This window comes from Dermacentor albipictus, chromosome 1 (assembly GCF_038994185.2).
Source record: "Dermacentor albipictus isolate Rhodes 1998 colony chromosome 1, USDA_Dalb.pri_finalv2, whole genome shotgun sequence".
Lineage (NCBI taxonomy): Eukaryota > Metazoa > Arthropoda > Arachnida > Ixodida > Ixodidae > Dermacentor > Dermacentor albipictus.
In genome coordinates this window covers 157,332,795-157,353,510 of record NC_091821.1, presented here as the reverse complement: position 1 = coordinate 157,353,510, position 20,716 = coordinate 157,332,795, and the positions used below count along the sequence as shown (strand labels likewise).

Sequence of the window (20,716 nt, the reverse complement as noted above, 5' to 3'; positions counted from 1 at the left end):
GATGTTAAAAGTGTTTCAAGGGAAATCTTCAAAACTTATTGGTGGGCTAGCTGATTCTTATAATAAAGTGGTCTAGCACAAAGAAAATCCATCCATGAAAGTAACTGCTTGTCCTGTTTTCCTTGTAACACATACACTGTGTGAGCATTAGATCACCTGGTATGCATTGTCAATGTTTGACTTGGTCCCTACACTTGAGGTGCTAGCATATAGCAAATAGAGATCTGATCGGAATACTATATCTTGACATCACTTTACTCGGTGCTAACCATGACTTGCACTTACGTCCATTTGTGCCCATGTATTTGCCTACTATCTACTACTGCTGAATCGCCACTACACTGGACTTCCATGAATTCAACGCTGATTAATTCTATACTCCTTTTATTCCTAACATGATACAACAACAACAAAAATTCATGCTTTTTAAACACACTTTGTATGCTTACAGGGTTGAGTAGAGTAAGCAGAAACTACCTGCTGCCAAATAGTATAGCCACAGAAGAAAATAGGACAAAATTACGTGAGATGAGAATTCAATACCAATAATTCTGACAGGTGTCAAAGCTAACAAATGTTTCATATAAGGTTCTGACTGTAAATCATCATAGCTTTCATAAAGGGCCCCAGCCATCTTGAAAACGATGAGTTGCTAATGTACAAATATTTCTAATTTTAAACCAGTGTGAACCTGCAATGGTCATCAATATTCACCATGTGACACACTGTGAATAAAACATTGCACCACCATCTTGGGAAGTGTGGAAACTGCACAAGAAACGTCCACTGAGATATGGAAAGACATGAAATGAGCACTGATTAACAGCTTTGTTTATTGCATCACACAATAAGCAAGTTCTGGAACCACATGTGATTTTCCACAGAACGTCTGGTGACAGTGTGCCAATTTAGGTGGTCGAAACATACATCAGCAAAAGGAACAGCACTTTTGAATGGGGCAAGAGTAAACAAAAGACAAAAAAAGAAAAGAAAGAAAAGGAATGATTTGGATAAAGAAAGCACAGAAAAATATTGCCGCCATACCACTGGCCTAGTCTACTTACAAGGGCATTTTCAAGTTCTAAGCATGGCTGAGATACACAGTTTGTTTTTTTGGTTAGGCTGATAGAAGGCATACAGACCCAACTTCTGCCATTCATTATAATTACATAGGTTTCTAACACTAAACGTGCACAAGTGTCCTTGAAGTGCTTCAAGCACATTAGGCTTCTGAAAGTCAAGTTTGCATCTACAGATTTTGCAGTGGGCAGCCATCATGTTATCGCCTCTTGGTTCACACATACAAGTCACATATTCACTCATCTGCCTATTGAGGCATCTCCCCACTTGTCTAACATAAAAGCAAACATATGACAAAGGCACATTGTAAGCCACCCCTATTGAGCACTTGATAAGCAACCTGGCATTGCCACCAGAAATCGTACTGCTAAGGTCTTCTAGGTTCACTTTCACGCACAATAATTCAAGCTTGGAAGCTTATACGGTACCAACAAAAACACTTTGATGTCTGTCTTTTGTGCCACCTTTTTGATCTTGTGGGACGTGTTGTGGACATAGAGAAAGACGCTTTTTGCCTTGTTTTTGCTGGCAGAGCTTTCAATCTACAGTTCAGCCCACTTATAATGCAAGCGTTTATAGTGCAGGACCAGATATAAAGCGGTCTTTTCAGACTCCCATTTACCTTCCCTTAGAACACCATGTATACGCATAACTCTTATAGCCCAGCCATGCGAGGCGAAATACTGGTTATGATATGAGCGCTGGAGACAAGCAAGGCAGTGAATGTGCTGCTCAACATGCGACAGCAGAGAGGAGACAGATGAGAGCAGTGCTTAGGCAATTTGAAGGAGGAGGAGGAGATACGGAGTGAATTAACGAGAAAGAGGTTGTAGCGGCGCGGCGATGGAGCTGCGCACCACCCCCGCAGCCATAAACAACTCCGCGGGGCGTCCCGCGGGCCTCCCGTAAGCGGACCTTCGCGAGTGTTGACACCAGGCACACGGACACATGATCCGACTCATTGTGCCGAACGTCGTGCGCGAGCTCCCTTTTCTTGTTACTGTGTTTACTGCCTTCCTTTCGCACTAGGTCCGTGCACCGCACTTCTCTATGCTCCTTTTCCCTCTTTTCTCCTCTCGTTCTCTAAAGCCCTCGCCACTTCGGGCGCGCTGCGCGCGCCCGCTCAATTCTCTCTTTTGACAGAATAAACTAGACCTTGTTACCGAAAAGACGTGTGTCCGTCTCGTTTACCACGGCTCAACAAAGTGGTGACCCGTAGTTTTCTTCGCGGCACTGCCGAAGTTATTGTGGAGCCATGCACAGCAACGAGATGCAACCAGACACTGAACCTACGGGCACGACCGAGCAACAAGACGTCTCTGCAGTTTCCATCCGACTCCCACCATACTGGGACCGCAACCCTGCAGTTTGGTTTCTGCAAGCGGAATCGCAATTTATTCTCTCTGGCGTTCGCACGGAACAACGCAAGTACCACCTAGTTGTTTCGGCACTGTCGCCTACTGCTGCAGAAGAAGTTGCCGACCTGCTTTCTGGACCGCCTCCCGCCACTCCATACAGCGATCTTAAGGCTGCCCTTCTCGAGCGCACAACAACATCGCAGCGAGCCCGCATGCAACAGTTGCTCTCCGCTGAGGACTTGGGAGACCGTCGGCCAAGCCAGCTCCTTCGCCGTATGCGACAGCTCATGAGCGACAACACAACAGTAAGCGATGACCGCCTCCTGCGGGAACTGTTCATGCAGCGCCTTCCAGTAAACGTTCAGATGGTACTCGCTACAGCCACGGTGATGGACCTCAACAGCCTGGCCAGCTTGGCGGACAAAGTCATGGAGGTGGTGACACCAGCGGTGTGCAACGTAACATCATCAAGCACCACTGCGAGTTCAGCCCCGCAAACATCATCCTCCGCCGATTCTCCCATCGACGTGCTCTGCAATCGCCTTGAACAATTAGTGTGTGCTGCGGAGCGTCATCGCACTTCACCCCGTCACGGAAGGTACCGCAGCTCGAGTAGATCACGGCGTCCAAGAGAAGAACGCTCCCGGTCTCAAACGCCACCACGGGTATGCTTTTATCACCGCCGCTTCGGGCAGGAGGCGCGCCACTGCCTCCGTCCTTGTGCATGGCAGGGAAACCAGCCGGCCGACCTTTAATGGCGACAACCGGTCAGGGCCAAAGCAAAAGTCGCCTATTTCATGTCATGGACAGAACCACAGGCCAGCAATACCTGGTGGACACCGGGGCGGAGGTCAGCATTATTCCCGCGCAACGTTCCGACCGAACTACACCGCCGACCTCCTATCTTCAAGCTGTCAACGGTAGCAGGATACCTGTTTACAAGTCGCGGTCCCTCACCCTGAATCTTGGCCTGCGCCGCGTGTTCCGTTGGGTTTTCCTCGTCGCTGACGTTCGCCGTGCTCTTATTGGCGCTGATTTCCTGGACCACCATGGACTGCTGGTCGATGTGAAACGCCAACGCCTGCTGGACACTGCTACGTTGCTCTCTGTTCATGGCGTCGTTTCCTGTGACTCGCCTATAGTCGCCCCAACCACAGCAATTGCTGGTGATCCTTTTGCTTGCCTCCTTCAAAAGTTCCCCAACCTCACGCGACCACCAGACTGGACAAAGCCCGTACAACATGATGTACGTCATCACATCATAACAACTGGTCCACCTGTATTTGCTCGCCCACGACGACTCGCCCCGGACAAACTCAAAATTGCCAAAGCAGAGTTCGAACACATGTTAGAACTTGGAATCGTACGACCATCGTCCAGCAGCTGGGCGTCCCCGCTCCATTTGGTCCCCAAGAAATCAGGTGACTGGAGGCCGTGTGGGGACTACCGATCCCTGAACGCAAAAACCATTCCGGATCGGTACCCACTGCCTAACATCCAAGATTTCACGTCGGCACTGGATGGCACTACAGTGTTTTCCAAAATTGACCTGGTGCGAGCCTTTCACCAAATTCCTGTCGCACAAGAAGACATTCCAAAAACAGCAATTACTACCCCATTTGGCCTCTTCGAATTTTTGAGAATGCCTTTCGGTCTCCGAAATGCCGCACAGACATCACAGCGGTTCATCGACACAGTCACACGTGGTCTGCCTTTCGTTTTCGCCTACGTTGACGACTTGCTTGTGGCAAGCTCATCCCACGAAGAGCACCTCCAACATCTCCATCAGCTCTTTGAGCGCCTATCAGCAAATGGTATCGTCGTCAACACTGCCAAGAGCGAGTTCGGAGTACCATCACTTGATTTTCTCGGCCATCGCTTGGATAACAACGGCATCCGCCCTCTTCCCCACAAAGTGCAAGCCATCATGGAGTTCCCCAAGCCAGCTTCAATCACTAAGCTGCGCCAGTTTCTAGGCCTGGTAAACTTTTACCGCCGATTCATTAGAAACTGTGCTATGCTGCTGGAACCCCTCGAGCGTTTGCTCTGCGGCAAACAATCGTCAACCGCACTGCCCTGGGACAGCACAACAGATGAAGCTTTCAATTCTATCAAGCACGCTTTGGCCGATGCCACACTGCTAGCTCATCCCAACCCCAACTATCCGTTATCGCTCATGACGGATGCCTCCAGCTCTGCGGTCGGAGCGGTACTGCAACAAAAAGTAAACGGTGGGTGGCAGCCCCTTGCCTTTTTCTCAAAACGCATGACCCCCGCACAAACACGCTACAGTGTTTTCGGCCGTGAGTTGCTCGCCATGTTTCTCGCCGTGAGGCATTTCCGACACCTACTTGAAGGCCGCTCTTTCACAATCTTCACTGACCACAAGCCTCTCACCTACTCAATCGGCCGCTCTGAATCATTATACACTCCACGTGAGGTGCGCCAGCTCGCTTTCATCTCAGAGTTTTCAACTGACATACGCCACGTCAGCGGCGTTGACAACTCACCAGCTGACGCCCTCAGTCGCGTGGATGCTATCACGCGCAGTCGCTCCAAGAGCTCTATCTCAACATCATTTCCTTTCAACCTCCGAGAATTGGCTACAGAACAAGCTAGTGATTCTGAGCTCCGTCACTTACGTGACGCGTCAACATCTCTTCAGCTTGAATTAGTTACCTTTGAAGATGTGCCAATTGTTTGCGACACCTCCACGGGCACACCTCGGCCTTACCTAACCACCTCATTCCGCAAGCAAATATTTGACTCATATCACACTCTTGCACACCCAGGCATTCGCGCATCCCAAAAGCTTGTCTCATCACGCTTCGTCTGGCCGGGCATGAACGCACATATCAGAGACTGGGTCCGCTCTTGCGCACCTTGTCAGCGCGCGAAAGTTCAGCGGTACCCTGTCCCCCCCACAAAGCCTTTCTTGCAACCCGACGAACGTTTCTCCGTTGTGCACGTCGACATTGTCGGCCCGCTACCCCCATGCCAAGGCTATCGCTATCTTCTGACATGTGTCGACCGCTTTACACGCTGGCCCGAAGCGACACCTATCCCCGACATGTCTGCAGCTACTGTCGCCGCAGCTTTTGTTTCCGTTTGGGTATCCCGATTTGGCTGTCCAACGAAAGTTGTCACTGATCGAGGCCGGCAATTCGAATCGTCCCTTTTCACGGAGCTACTTCAACTTCTCGGAACAGCACGCTTGCGAACTGCCTCCTACCACCCTCAAACAAATGGCCTCGTCGAGAGATTTCATCGCCATCTCAAGGCAGCACTCACAGCGCACGGCTGCCCAAACAAGTGGGTTGACAGACTTCCGCTCACGCTTCTCGGAATTCGATCTGCCTTCAAAGAGGACCTCTCCTGCGCTACTGCGGAGCTTGTTTACGGCACCTCGCTTCGCCTGCCAGCCGACTTCTTCGAAGAAAACACCCTCACCTCCTCTCTAACAGCAAGCGAGTACGTCGACCAGCTTCGCGATGTGTTCCGAAACCTCCGTCCGCAGCCTACGCGTTTTAACAAACCCCGTGCAGTGTACATCACTTCGGACTTGCAGACAGCCACACATGTTTTTGTGCGTTACGGTCCTGTGCGCGGCTCGCTGCAGCCCCACTACCTCGGGCCATTCCCCGTTTTAGAACGTTTTCCTTCTAACTTCGTCGTCGACGTAAATGGGACACGAGATACAATCGCGCTTGAGCGACTCAAGCCAGCATTCAGCGAGGCACCCGCGCTTAATTATCTCGCCTCCCCGGAACATGCGGACTCCTCCTTGCAAGTGCGCGGTTCGTCACCTCCTCGTCGCGTTCACTGGGCTGCCACTTGTGCATTGTGAGCATCGTTCGTCGCTTCAGCTTCCTCTCTAAGGGGGGAGCAATCTGTAGCGGCGCGGCGATGGAGCTGCGCACCACCCCCGCAGCCATAAACAACTCCGCGGGGCGTCCCGCGGGCCTCCCGTAAGCGGACCTTCGCGAGTGTTGACACCAGGCACACGGACACATGATCCGACTCATTGTGCCGAACGTCGTGCGCGAGCTCCCTTTTCTTGTTACTGTGTTTACTGCCTTCCTTTCGCACTAGGTCCGTGCACCGCACTTCTCTATGCTCCTTTTCCCTCTTTTCTCCTCTCGTTCTCTAAAGCCCTCGCCACTTCGGGCGCGCGCAGCGCGCCCGCTCAATTCTCTCTTTTGACAGAATAAACTAGACCTTGTTACCGAAAAGACGTGTGTCCGTCTCGTTTACCACGGCTCAACAAGGTAAATAACAAAAAATTCGCAGTGGCAGCACATTTTATGTCACGTGGTATGCACACCGTGGGGGGTGGGGGCTCTAGGCAATGGAGAAGCCTCTTCTGCTCTGGCCACTTGTAAGCAGTGGATGTGCTCTGCACCAAACGCATACGCATTGTCACTCTTCAGCTCTTCAGTTTGTGTGCCATAAAGTTAACACAGTCATTGACCGATTTCTCATACATGGAGGGGGCCGCAAAACGTCCGACTTATAAGGCAGAGAGCACTGCGGAAATATTGTTAACAATTTTTCTGTATGTTGGTTTTACTGAAATAATACCTATTGAAGATTTTACGTAGCCAAAGCCACAGATACATTTCACGTTCACCCGTCGCAAAGTGCATATCGGATGTCTCGTGTGCAACCTTGATCTGTGACGTTGTCAGCTTATACTGTGTTCTGCAAATTCAATTCGGAGCTTCACGTCTTTGTGCCCATACATGAGTTTTTGCCAATCCTACCAGTGTGCATACGTACAAACTAGGTAAGCTTTCATGGCAGTTGCCGGCTGATCACCCATGGATCTGTACTAATTTTCATGCACGCTGCAGTCAGATGCACACATGTCATGCCGCTCGGCACACATGCTGGCAAGGCCACCCACGCTAACCAGTGCTGTCAGAAATCGGTGACCAAAGTTGCACTTTAATGCGGAATTGACAAAACTGGCACTTGAAAATGGCATAGAGTTTCCTACAAAAATTACTAGAGGGAACTCTGGCGCTGCAGTCGTCGTCCTTCCATGGGAATGATGGGAAGTACATGGATTTGTCTGATCTTCGTGCTTGTGGATTCAGACGTTCTTGTGGCTTTGCATAAGACGCTATATAAATCTTATTGTCATATATTTCAGCGCAATCTTGTGGGGTCTGATGTGGGATTCTCACACCGTACTCTTGGGACAAAGGAACGACAACACAGTAGTGCAAACAATCACAAGGGCATTTATTGCACCTTTCACACAACAATGCCTGCTAGCCGAGTTGCTATCCACAAAACATGCCGATGGGCGCGCGACAAATCTAGAAGTCCGACTCACCGCGTCCTCGCAAGTGAATATGTTCGCTCCATGCTGGATCCCAACGCCTGGTCGTTCGCGTGTATAGTCACGCGAATCGTGGCGCGTTAGAAGGCGGCCACGCGAGGCGGTCTCGCAGATGCATCGGTCGCCGCGCGCGCGGTATGTCCACGCTGTTCGGCGACCCACCGGGGAAGAGGGTTGCTGCACGTGCAGCACGTCTGTCCCGCTGGCTGTCTCGAAGCCAAGAGAGCGCCTTGTCTCTCCCGCATTCAAGTAACCGCGCAGCGGCGCGATGCTCGCGCCATCTCTCGCACCACGCTTCTACCACTCCGACGCCGCGTGCGCGGCGAAGCCGCACTACAGGAGACGCGCTATGCGGGAAAAACATCAAGGGAGGCGCGAGGGTCGCGCATCCCCACAATCTATATTCTTCGAAGTGCAGAAGACGCCGGAAACGCGTACAATTGCTATTAATTGCAACGATTGAGTTTGTCCAGGTGGCCAAATCGAAACGGGCCAAGCGTCTCAAGGCACTGGCATGCCCGCGATAAATTCATAAGGGCGTTTCATTGGCTTGTCGATACATGCGTCCGTGGCTTAATGGTTTCAATATCAGGCTTCTGTGCTAGAGTCCCTGTGTCCAAATCCTGCCGTCGGGCAATTTTAATGATGTTTATATAATTATTTATTACGCAATACACTGTTCAAAATGACGAGTTTACAAAGTCACAAAGCCGTTTGAAGCCAAAAGGACAAAGTTTAGGCAAATCCATGTACTTCCCACAATTCCCATGCTGGGACAACCGCTCCCATTGCAGCTGCCGTAGACACTAGCGCCAGAGTTCCCTCTAGTAATTTTTGTAGGAAACTCTATGGAAAATAGCACTTGAAAAATGGAGAAACCACTTGGACAACGAAAGTTAGGGCACTGGTGACAGCCGGAATGGCAACAGCTTTGTTCATGGCCACCATGTTTGCAACATTGCGCATGCAAATCACTCTAAGATCAAGCAAGACACCATACGGCATCCGAAGTATTGTTTGCAATTTTTTTTTATTTTGTCTGCTTCATGCGGTGACCATGGGTACTAGATGTTATGGTTATGTTATAGTTTGGAATAGGCAATCAAAGTTGCAGTTTGGCGTGGAGTTGACACGACTCTTCACAGCAACCGCATGTCACTCAAAAAGCAGAGAAACCACCTTGAGAACGAAACTTTGGGCACTGGTGACAGTCAGAATAGTGACAGTTTTGTTCATTGCCACCATGTTTTTGACATCGTGCGCGAGGATCAGTCCAAAAAATCAAGCAAGAGTCCATACAGTGTCTGAAACTTCGTTAGCTATTTTTTTTTTCTTCGTGTTATTTTTTCTGCATCATGCAGTGACTGTAGCACTTGGACGTTATGGTTATATTACAGTGTGGATATTCGTGATTCTAACAATTTGTGTTATAACTTATAGGTGGTCTACACTAGTTCCCCCCCAAAGCCCTGACAAAACCCTGTTGGCAATATTTCTCAGGATAGCTCTGGGAAGCTCAGAGCCGAGCAACCTCCCTTCTTGCTGTGAGACCTGAAGCAGGACCTGAAGAGTGTATTTTTTGAGAGTGCCTGTTGCAATTGTGACTTTTGAATGTGTAGTGATGAATGGCAGCAGCACATTTTCCAAGCAGGGGAATAGGCGGAGGTAGAGCAGTACCACCAAATGTTTTCTAGACACACAAGCTTCAGGTTGAGAAAGCATAGCTGTTGCTTTTCCAGGAACTCATGCACAAAATCTGACATGAAGCATGAAAAAAATTGTTAAAATTCTTAGAATCTGAGGTGGTGCACCTCACCCTGGCTGCACTTGAGGCCAACCAAGTACTCATTGTATCAAAACATCTTAACCACTTGGAAGCAGTAGCGTAACTCATATTCTGAAGTCCTTTCTATGCTGGTCAACACTAATCAAATCAAATCAATTTATAGTAAAACCAATGGTAAACCAGTGCTAAAAAAGGCACATGTAAATCATCTGGGCCCTTAGCCTCCTTGTCTAGACATGGGCCCACGCAAGAAGTGCTAGATATGGTAGTAAGACAACTCGGCATTGTACACCAATTTTGTGTATAACAAAGTTATACAATGATTGCATACAAATATTAAAATTAAGACACACAAGAACTTATACAATAGTAACACAAAAAGTAAAAAAGAAAGAAAGAAACATTAGTTTACAATGGGCTCACATACTGATCACTTCTGAAGAACTTTTTGATATCGGCAATTGAAACATGACCCATCTTTAAAGTTTGTAGGTACTTTGTTCCATAATATGGCAGCAGCATAGACAATAGTCCTTTTACCGTAAGCATTGCTAATAATTGGAGGGTTAAATCAACAGAATCCCTCATAGCAAAAGAATGGCGTAATATTTAGATCACCAAAGAGTGGAGCGGCTCTATCTGTCAAATTACAATGTTTAATTATATGAGGGGCTCTTCTTTGCAATATGAATACAGTAATCTCTTGTTATAATGAAATTGCTTTACTCAAAATATCACCTTATTCAAAATTTCTACTGGTCCCGACCCAAACACATGCATTTTTAAGCTGCGTTACTCAAAGTGCACGAAGAGCTTAACCTGTTTAGAGTGAAGTGCCAAGTGGAGGCATCCCCGGTGCTCGGCGGTGGTGACCTTTTTGCACCTCCAGTGTCAAATTATTACTGCCAAAGAATTAGACTCATGCAGGCACAGAACAGGCCACAAATGTACCAAACCCATGACCGATGACCGCCTGTAATGGGTACCAAGCGAGTGCCAAGTACTCCCCGCTGTTTACTGTGGAGTGAACGGAAGCTGTCCAATTCCATGGTTCAGCGCGCCTGAACCGTTAATCTTGGTCGCAATCGCATCGCTAGTGTCCCCCGTGATAGAATACACATGAAAATAAAGTTTTCCAGACGTTTTGCGAGAAAACCGCGGTCTCTTTGATGCTGAAAAGTGTCCAAAAGACCGCAGAAGAGTTACACTGTAGAGACTTACACCGTAGCATTCCATGGGGTGCGCTCGATGAGCAAAGTTTTACCGCTGTAAAGAGCACTTCTGGCACTCAAACGTGCCGAAAGCACAAAAGAAGTGTCCCTCCAATTATAAGTGCCATGTTCGACGCAAGCAGCTACTACGTTAACAAATTGGGAAGACGACTTTGGGGAAGCCGGTCTAGAAATTTGCTCGCCACTTGCCATAATCGGCCTGCATTGCAATAAGACAGCAACCCTAGCTTCGTTGCACTTTGGCGATGCAAATAGACCGATAATTTGCTGAAAACATGAAAAATCCTAGCATTGCCAGAGGCGAGTCAGGTTGTCCACATGGCGGGGTCAACGCAAGCTCGTATTTCCTCGGCAATTTTCTCTAGCCGTTCATGCTCGATTCGTGCCGTCTGACTTTAGACAAACGGTCTAAATGCATAGTAGGATCATTGAATTTTGTTCCTAGAATGGCGTGGATGCGACGGTTCATGAACTGTAGAATTAGCAGTGTTGTCCACAATGGTGCGCTGAAAAACTTCACGGCTGCAAACCTCGGGAGAAAATTGCCCAGTGATCATACAAAGCCCCTACTGCAAAAACATTCAGTTTTCACGATCGTGCTGCGTACCCACAATGAGTGGCGAATCGTTTTTTGAGCACAACAAACACAACCTCAAACTCGAGCCACGGCATTTGCGGTGCTTTGCAGCGCAATGCTCTCGTAGTCTTCATCTCCCCTATCAAAGCATAGTTTCTCATCCCCCCCTATAAAAGTGGCCACGGCCTTTCCTTCCTCATAGAGAAAGACATTCCCTCCTCATCTGTTCTCCAGTCTGCAAGCTGTTTGGACGCCAGTCACTCCTCTCACTCACCTTCATGCAACTCCTCGCCTCCTTGCTGCCAGTTTCGACATCGCTGCTCCACCAAAGCTGCCCTCTTCTGGCCTGGCCTCCCGAGCACAATCTTCCACCAACGGGTGCCCTTCCACAGTTCCTACTTTTCGGTCTCCACAACTCCAATCGCCTTTCTTCCACTACACGTGAATCCGAAGCCAAGTCCGCCATTGCAACTATCACCATCACCAGCGGGCACAGACAAGGAAAGCGAGATGCCCTGACGACATTATGAAGCTACTGCCTTGTGTGTCGCCCGCCGCGTTCAGTCACTTTATTGCCAACGACACTAGCATTTGGATCCATGCTGCAAGCCATGCGATTGTGTGTTATTCGAAGTGCTTCGTTAGGTGTGCCCAATGCGTGCTTTTGTTGTGTACAGTAATAAATGGCTCTGTCAGTCTCCGGGCGAAAGTGTCCGACTTAGGAGCAGGAAGTTCTGCTGATAAAAAATGTGGAAAAAGGCTGCCAGCAGAAAACTGACATCGCGAAGGAATTCGGCATACCACCGTCTACTTTATCAACTGTATTGAAAAACAAGGAAGCTGTGCTGGATGGCTTCGAAAAGAGCTTCTCAGCGAAGAGAAAGAGGAATCACGATTCGAAACACCCCAAAGTGAAAGGTGCACTTCTACAGTGGGTGAAGAACACCAGGAATGCAGATCTCCCCATACATGGACCTGCACTTAATGCAAAAGCCCAAGCTCTTGCCCTCCAAATGGGCCATAAGGATTTCAAGTGCAGCAATGGCTCGCTTGAGCGGTTCAAGAAACGACACGGCGTGACCTCGAAGCCGATGGCTGGCAAAAGCACAGCTGTGAACTGTGACACCGTAGACGTATGGCACCAACATCAGCGTTAAGCTCAACTTGAAAAGTATGAAGACAAAGCCATCTACAACCTACATGAGGCTGCATTTTTTTACAAGATGTTACTAAATCAAACATCCACTACCACTGGCGGATCCTCATACGGAGGAAAACAGAGCAACGAGCGTGTTACGGCGCTGTTTGGTGCCAATGCAGCAGGCGAGGACAAGCTTCGGTTGTTAATACTGGGGAAGCCAGAGAAGTCGCAGTGCTTCCAAAATGCAACTATTCTTAAGGAATGCATCTACAGAAGTAACAAGCAAGCATGGATGACTGCTGCTATTTTTTAAGAGTATGTGCACCTTTTCTGGATAGACAGTTCAAACCAAAGAATTAGCAAGTGCTCTTTATAAGTGACAATTGTCCGGGCCACGGCAAGCTCGACAACCTCATGGTGATCACTGTGGAATTTTCGCCTGCAATATTTGGGCCCTTGGCACTTTCCACAGTCATATCTAGGGTGCTTTCAGCCACGTGTTTCATTCTGTTCATCAGTGTGTCAAGGCACGCTGCGCGCAGATGCGACATTCTGCTGCTATGTGTTTCATGGTAATAAACCTTAGCTGCTAGTTACCGCTCGTCCTGTCCACTCCTTCGTCACGTCATGTCTGAAGTCACGGTGCTTTTCCTCTTTAACCAAGATATACCTGTTGATCAGCTCATTCTAAGTGGTTTGAGCCAATTCTTAGGTCAGCTAAAACTGTTTGAGATTTTATACGGACTAGAGAAAATGGTGTGCTTAGTTTTTGACGTATTGTCAATTTATTTTGTAAGAACCATTGGTATATCTCAGAAAGATCCCTATTAGCATGACTTTCGACCATTTTAATTTTCTGACCGGAAAAGAAAAGAGCTGTGAGAAGATCATTTATATAAAAAGAAAAGAGTAATAGTCCCAACACTGAGCCCTGAGGCACGCCACACAGCATGGAATGGTTTTGCTGATGTAACATTAGCTGACATAGCTGATGTACAAGAAGCCATACATTAGCCTATATATGTATACCCTGTCATCTGGACTAGCAATTCACTCCAAGAGTTAATTATCATGGATAGTACATAGAAGTACAGGAGCTTGAGAAAGGCTTCCGTGGTTCGACCAAAGGTGTTTTAAAAACTTGCTCTTCCTGCTTTGTACATGACATTTGTTACAGCTTCAAGAATTTGCTAAAAAGGAAAGGAATAATACAAGTCATTCAGATCGATGGAAGATGCTGGGAGATCATCACTGTTTTGAAGAATTGAAGAACTGTGTGACTCCTTATGATCCTTGAACCAGAAAAGGATCATTGACAGCAAACCTTGAAATATCTGAATACAGAGCTAAGTGAGCAAGCATACAACGTGCAAATGAAGAATGGTAGCATGATGGTTTCCCAATGCAAAACCTGTGGGTGCACACCGAAATTCCAGGAATGTCCTGACACTTGTGCGCATTTAGTGTTTGAAGTATATATATGTAATTTTCATAAAAGGCAGCAGTTGTATCATTGTGCCTCCTATTAGCCTAACCAAAAAAGTAATTGCATATCTGAGACAGGCTTAAAACATGAAAATGGCTTTGCAATTAGATTATGCCAGTGGTGTGCTGACAAGTACATGTTTCTATGCTTACCTTATTCAGTTCTCTCCTTTGCTTTTTTACGTTTCTTTTCCTTCCTTGACTATCCTCTTTTCACCATTTAAAGGTCACCAGACATGCTCTGAGAAGTCAAGTGTGGTTTTAGAAATTATTTATTTTGCGATGCAATAAACAAAGACCGTTGTTAGCTAGTGCTAACGTCGTGCCGTTCCTCATCTCAGCCCAGTTTCACCAATTCCCCAGAAGAATCAACGAGCTCAGTGTTGCACCCTTATATGCCAGTACCACTGTGGTGCTTCAATTTCCTTCATCTAATGGATTGGCATGTGCTCACATGTTACAAGGCATTGCTTCAATTCATATAAAAACAACCAAGCACTTTCATGACATAAGCTTGGCATAATTTTCTCACCACAATTATGCTCATATCAGGGTCAGTCTGCAGGAGATATTAGCCCCGAGAACGAACACGAGCGGCGCTGCGAGCGCCGCTCGCGTGACGTCTGCTACAGTTCGGGCATTGTCCGGGCGCTTTCTGCGGTGTTTTCGTTTGTTCGCCCTCGTTCTCTCTGCTTGTATACTTATGGTGGTCGTCTCAAATATATTTTTACGACATCTTCCTTTGCGAAAATTTATTCAAAGAGCTAATTTCTTAGACAACAATGCAGCTCTCGAAGGCAACGCTACAGTGCCAGCCGAAGCGACGCAGACCAGCCCACTGCGGGTTTTTCATACGGGGATAATCGCAAAAGCATAGCCTATAGGAATCCAGTTATGATACCATACCTGCCGTGGTGCAACAAGTATGTCACAAAGCTGGCTATATATGACTTCTACAGCAGTTACATTGATTTTATTCCGCTAAAACAGGTTTGCTCATGACGAGTAGTTCATGGCATAATATCGAATTTTTGCATTTCCTCACAGAAACGCTCGGTAGTAGCACGGGGACTTAACTAATACTGGAGCTTAGATTCTACACGCCTCACTTGCTGCTTTAACTGCTTGTCAACATTAAGCAGTTCTTCACGTGTTTATTTTTTTTAAGCGGCGAAAATTTGAAGTAAAGTTAATGAAGGCTTACAGCTATTTACAGAGTACAAATAGGAATGTACCAATATATATTCCCTTTTCCGTGCTACCCGTTCAACTCACCTCTTTAGAGCGCGTTTGTTAATGATTAATAATGTATGTAATGTTCCTCTTTTTTTGTCTATGTTCCCAAGTGTATATCATTTATTTATTTCAATGCCGCAGTGTGTTTTGCATTGTTATTGTGGAAATATTTCACTGTTCTTTCATATATTGTATAACTGCAATGTTTTATGGCCACTATATAAATGTAATTTATATGGCGCTTGATGTGTTACCCCATGCAGCCATATTGTACCTAAGGGGGTGAGGTTACCTCAAGCCGCGTCTGTGCGGCTTTTTTCCCTCATCCACCTCCATTCACCACTCCTCTGTACATGTGTGTGTGTAAATGGAAATTAATAAATCAAATCAAACTCACTTGAGAAATTTACTGGTGCTTGTTGCTTGAGGAATATACATGACGAATCTGTTTGGCGAACTGACACAGGCTGCTCGGCCCAATTTTTTTAGTGAAGTATGCCTGCTGGACCGCATAGCTGCAGCCAGAAAGAAGTCGAAGCGTCAATGACTAGTAGTATGGGACATATTGAAGATATCGAAATTCCCCTGGTGGAAGGTCAGAAATCAAGTGAAAGTATATGCAAGGCTTGTGGTGCTTTCTTTATGAATGCTTGCGATTGGATTGGAGCAAACCTAATTTAGCCTGCAAGGTTCTCTTTTATGTACCGACGAAGCGAATAGTTATCCGTTTGTATAATTAAATAACGCTGGATCGAGACATGGTGAGACAGAAGGTGCTTGAATTTTCTTTTTGTAGGCAATCTAAGCTGCGGTGTAGTAGCTCGAGAATATTTTAGCCATTCCAGTTGGCGCTGTAAAAAATGCTTTATGGTTTTAATTCGAAGTTGTAGTGAACTGATGGGTTTCGCGAACATAGCGTGCCTCGCTATACGGACAGTCGATTGCTACTGTTACGTGATCAGGGGTGTGCCATATTGTCGATAAAGGCTACTTAGGGCCACTATGAAACATTTCATCACTTTCAATTGAGTGGCTATCGATCTTAACAACGAAACTTTTCTCTCAGGTGATTGCTACTATGGTGTTTGTGAATTAACTATGTAAATACTCTACATGATGCGCCGTCGTGTTAGCAGCCATGAGCAATTCGTTTTTTGGAGGCCTGTTTCAGAGGGGGGTGAAAGTAGCAGCAAACTTTTCCATAAGAAATGCGTGCCTAACTATTTTTTTACGCATTAATGAATGGCCATATTTGAATAAAACAACACACCAGAGTAATAGGAATCATGATGACAGCTTCGCTGGGCAGTGTCTTTCTAACATCGGATAACATGTTGACGCCAATTACCAAATTTTTCTTCCACGTAAAATGCAATGCCTCTTATAGCTAAATACTAAAGGAATGTTAAGTGTTTAGCAAAGCATCATACACAACTTCGCGCGTTGAATTTGCAGATATTCTTTTTTTAGTCAAAATTTACCGACAGACACGGCGCATATATGCATTGCAAAACCTAGTAGACCCCTTTAATGCTACTTAGCTTGCGATATCCAAGCCACAAAGTTTCTCGACTCACACGCTGTTGAAGAAGAAACTGTGGTTAAGGTATTGCAGCTGAAAGAAGCCGACGTATTCTTCAATACGTACGGCTCGAGCCACCCATACTGCCCATACCCCAAGCATACATGAAGGGAACGAGCGCGCGCGGCAGCCGAGCGAGCCGGAGCGAGCGGCGTCCTGGCCGTGACGTCACTCGCGAGAGGGCGCCACTCCTAATTCTCGCCGCTAATAGGGTAGCACGGAAAGCTTACTTTCATAGGTAAAACAAAAACTTCGAAGCTATTAAAGTTTCTGACAGATGAAGCTCACTGCAATATGGTACTTTATATGATGCCCTTGTCACCTGCTCTCATGAGACTGCTGAAGATATTACAGTATGACAGAAGTTTGTGGCAAGAACCGTAATTCTAGTGACAGTAACAGATATTACTGTTCCAGTGCACATTAATGTTTCCAATCACATGGCAAAAGTAAGGTCTGCAGGGTATTTTTAACATGAGGACTGTGCAGAATTCTTGGGAAACCTTTGGAAAATCTTTCATTCCCAAACACATACTTTGTCAAAAAGAAGATGCAATAATTCAAACAGAGCTCAATAACACATTTTATTGCGGTAGCAATTATATGGACACTACAGGCGCATTTTTGCTGTCAGCGCTGCCATCGCAGTGATGTTCTGCATAAAATCCAAGGCTGATAACACCGTCGCGACACACTGTATGCTGTATGTGCGAGTGAAGAAAGCAAGCAAGGGGAGTCGACGATTGTGGCTCAATTAGGCGCACACAAGGAAGGAAAGTGGAGAGCAAACATGCAGTCTTCCATCACGTGAAAGGCCATGGGGCGATGGGAGGGAGGGAGGGAAAGGAGAGGCAGCATTGTGCTCTGGAAGCAACTGTGTATTTCGTGACTGGGCGCAAGGGGAACTGATGATCACGGCTCAATCTCGCACGCAAAAGGGAGGAGAGTGGGGAGGCAGCGCTTCTACTCCACTAGCAACTGCGTACTTTGCACAGCCATGCACGCCGTATCTTGAAAGCGACCAACAGACAGCTCATAGTCCATACCTTTGTGCATGCTGTGTTCTTACCGCTCAGTTTGCATTGAAGCAATAGACAGCACAAACGTCACTTCGCTCACTGCTACTGCTGCGGTCGCTCACACCAACATTCTGACAGTGAGTGTTCACGATCATTGAGTGTGATGTGTTCATGTTTGCCTGTGCACACTGACACCATGCTTGTTAATTCAGTTATTAAGTTAATACAGTCAAACCTCCATATATCGAACACAGATATATAGAATTATTGTGTATATCGAACACTTTCTATATCATCTGGAAAGTCGCATGCATTTTTAATTTTTTATTTCTAAAGGGGTTGGACGTGAAATCAATATATCAAACTCCGTCCGCCACCCAAGACTACGTGCGCTCTACTGACAGGCGGTGAGCTTCCCAGCAACTTTCCCGCATCTCATTAAGAATACCATGTAAAAGTATATAACCCTTGAGCACCTATATTGAGCTGTGTCTGCTGGCTCATTCACTCTACTGAATGGAAAGCACCATGCCCCTGTTTGAGTGGCTTTCCGCAGCACCTTTGCCTTGCGAGCACAGCACTCTTCGACAATGACCACTCCAAGAGCATGAATAATAGCATTTCAAGTGATCTATGGTCAGCCTACCTGAATAAATGACACATACTGCTGTGACAAGTGGTCAGCAACTGCTCTCATTTGTGGCTGAAACAATATTACTCCATAATAACTTTGTGGACAATATTTTACTGTATTGCGTACAGTGGTTCGCTTTTGTCAAGATGCATTCTTCATTACACCATGGCCAGCAGTACATGGTTGGGCTTATGTAGCACATGCTGAAAATGGTCCATGCAATGCAACCTTTGTGCACCTGGCAGTCTTGCATTTGCACACAGTGCACCACCACTGCACCTTGCTTCAGTAGTTGACAACAAAATCATATACATATCTCTGATGTGAGCTGTGGAGCTGTACTTGTGGGAGGCAAACGGCCTGTAATGGGGAGAAATCTTTTTGTGGGCATACCTGTGCCTGGGCAAGCTCTTGCTGCAGTATCTCAGTGAGTTGGCACTGGGCCTGGTAGTGGCGCACACGATCAGCCAGCTGACTTTGCTGATAGTGCTCCCGACTTGACAGTTGCTCAAGGCCCTGCACTTGACCCTCCTTGGTGGCGAGCTGGGGAGTCAAAAAAGCATCATCACACCTGATCATGTCTGTACCTCAGATATGAGGCAGGCAAATCACAGCACAATATTTAAGGTTATATGCAGTACAATTGGAGTCAAAATGCACACAGACACAATGCCTCCACAAAGTCGACCCACCACAAGTACCACTGGTTCCTCCAATCTGCATGCAGTGCCCAATATTTGTCAGGTCAAAACAGAATGACGGGATTTTAAATTTAAGCTGTACAAGCACTTTTGTTCACAATGATGACTGACCTAAATTTAGCACGAAATGCTTCACACTGAGTTTTTTTTTCCGAGTGGAGCTCATGAGCTAGTGGAGCAAGAAGAGTGGGCCATGATGAGACTTTAGGCTCCCTTGCCATCAGTGACACTCCACTGAGGTGGCATCACAAATAAAGAGTGGCTCTACTCACTTCTCTTGTTTCCAGAATGTAAAGTCATAAATAAGCTAGCATTGATAAAACCTTCTGGTAAGTTCAGGAGCTTTTCTCCTTTCGATCACAATTCTTCCAAGGTTAAATTGATTGTGTAAACAGTAAATATTGTACATAAACCTGTCTTTTATTAATCATTCAGAAATCTGTAGCCAGCCAGTGTCATATCAGTAGGGCAACAAATACATGGTCATATGCCCTGAACGGTAAGCAGTATAGCGTACTGTACTTAGACTGGCCTTAGCCCACAAGCTGCATTACCCAACACACAAATGTAATTGCGAATAAAAATAAATAAATAAATAAATAAATAAATAAATAAATAAATAATAAAGTTCTCCAACTTGTGAAAGGGAAAAAGTGTCATGCATCACACTGTAGCCCTAAGATACGAAGGAAACCTAGGCAGGTTGCTCAAACTTTCTGAAATTTCACGCGAGATTACACAGTAGCTCACAGGGCTGAAACAGACAATCAATACAGGCGCCTGCAGAAAACAAACCTTAACAAGACATTCTGCTTCCCAGCTAAAGTCAAGCAAAGCCATGCTTCATCGAATCCGCCAGGACGTTGGCTTTACTCGACACTATGAGCATCGCATCGGCCGTGTGAGCAGCCCGAACTGTTGTTATTATTATTATTGTTATTATTATTATTATTATTATTATTATTATTATTATTATTATTATTATTATTATTATTATTATTATTATTATTATTATTAAATACAGCTTCAAGGAGAAAGAATAGTTTAGTATCATACCTGTTCAGACACTGCGACTGATCATAAAGGCTAAACCCCATGAGAGTGATTTTGTGCATGACAGCGACGAGCAACGGCTTCGAGCAACCAAACGGGCCATCACTTTAACAGATCGCTCAGTTTTGCCGCTCGATCGCTTGGTTCTGGAAATCTAGAATTTGTTGCTCATCACCCAGACGTGCTATGAGCGACTAGCCAATAGCGCAAAGCTGGAACTGGATGAACATCACTCAAATACTACCGGTTGTCGCACAAAACGAGCAAACGGTTGAATTTTTATCCGTGCAAGAATAAGAACCTACTGCAAGACCATAAGAAATATTTTATACTGCTTCTTACAGTGATATACATTACTTAAATTAATAAAGAACGCGGCAGGCTAGTTTCAATGTGTATTTGACAGACAGTGAGGCTTTTAATAAACAGCCTCACTATGCTGCCAGCATGGAGTTTGTGACATGAGATGTTTCTGCGACAGTAGC

The 20,716-nt window shown here is 46.3% G+C and overlaps 2 protein-coding genes across 6 annotated transcripts in view; one reads left to right on the top strand and one right to left on the bottom strand.

The window, feature by feature from the left end:
• Window positions 1–20,716, bottom strand: part of LOC135916573 (golgin subfamily A member 2-like) — a 154,117-nt gene that overhangs the window by 41,039 nt on the left and 92,362 nt on the right. For all 5 annotated transcript variants that reach the window (XM_065450007.2, XM_065450006.1, XM_065450009.2 and 2 more), the window contains one exon: window positions 18,871–19,020. In XM_065450007.2, the coding sequence (XP_065306079.1) occupies window positions 18,871–19,020 (150 nt within the window). The remainder of the gene's footprint in view (window positions 1–18,870; window positions 19,021–20,716) is intronic.
• On the top strand, window positions 2,336–3,374 carry LOC135916547 (uncharacterized). The gene has a single exon (XM_065449968.2). The coding sequence runs from the start codon at window positions 2,336–2,338 to the stop codon at window positions 3,191–3,193; it is 858 nt and encodes a 285-aa protein (XP_065306040.1). The 3' UTR covers window positions 3,194–3,374.

Excerpts from the sequence above, each read along its gene's own strand:
- LOC135916547 (XM_065449968.2), top strand. The coding sequence starts at position 2,336 with ATGCACAGCAACGAGATGCAACCAGACACTGAACCTACGGGCACGACC.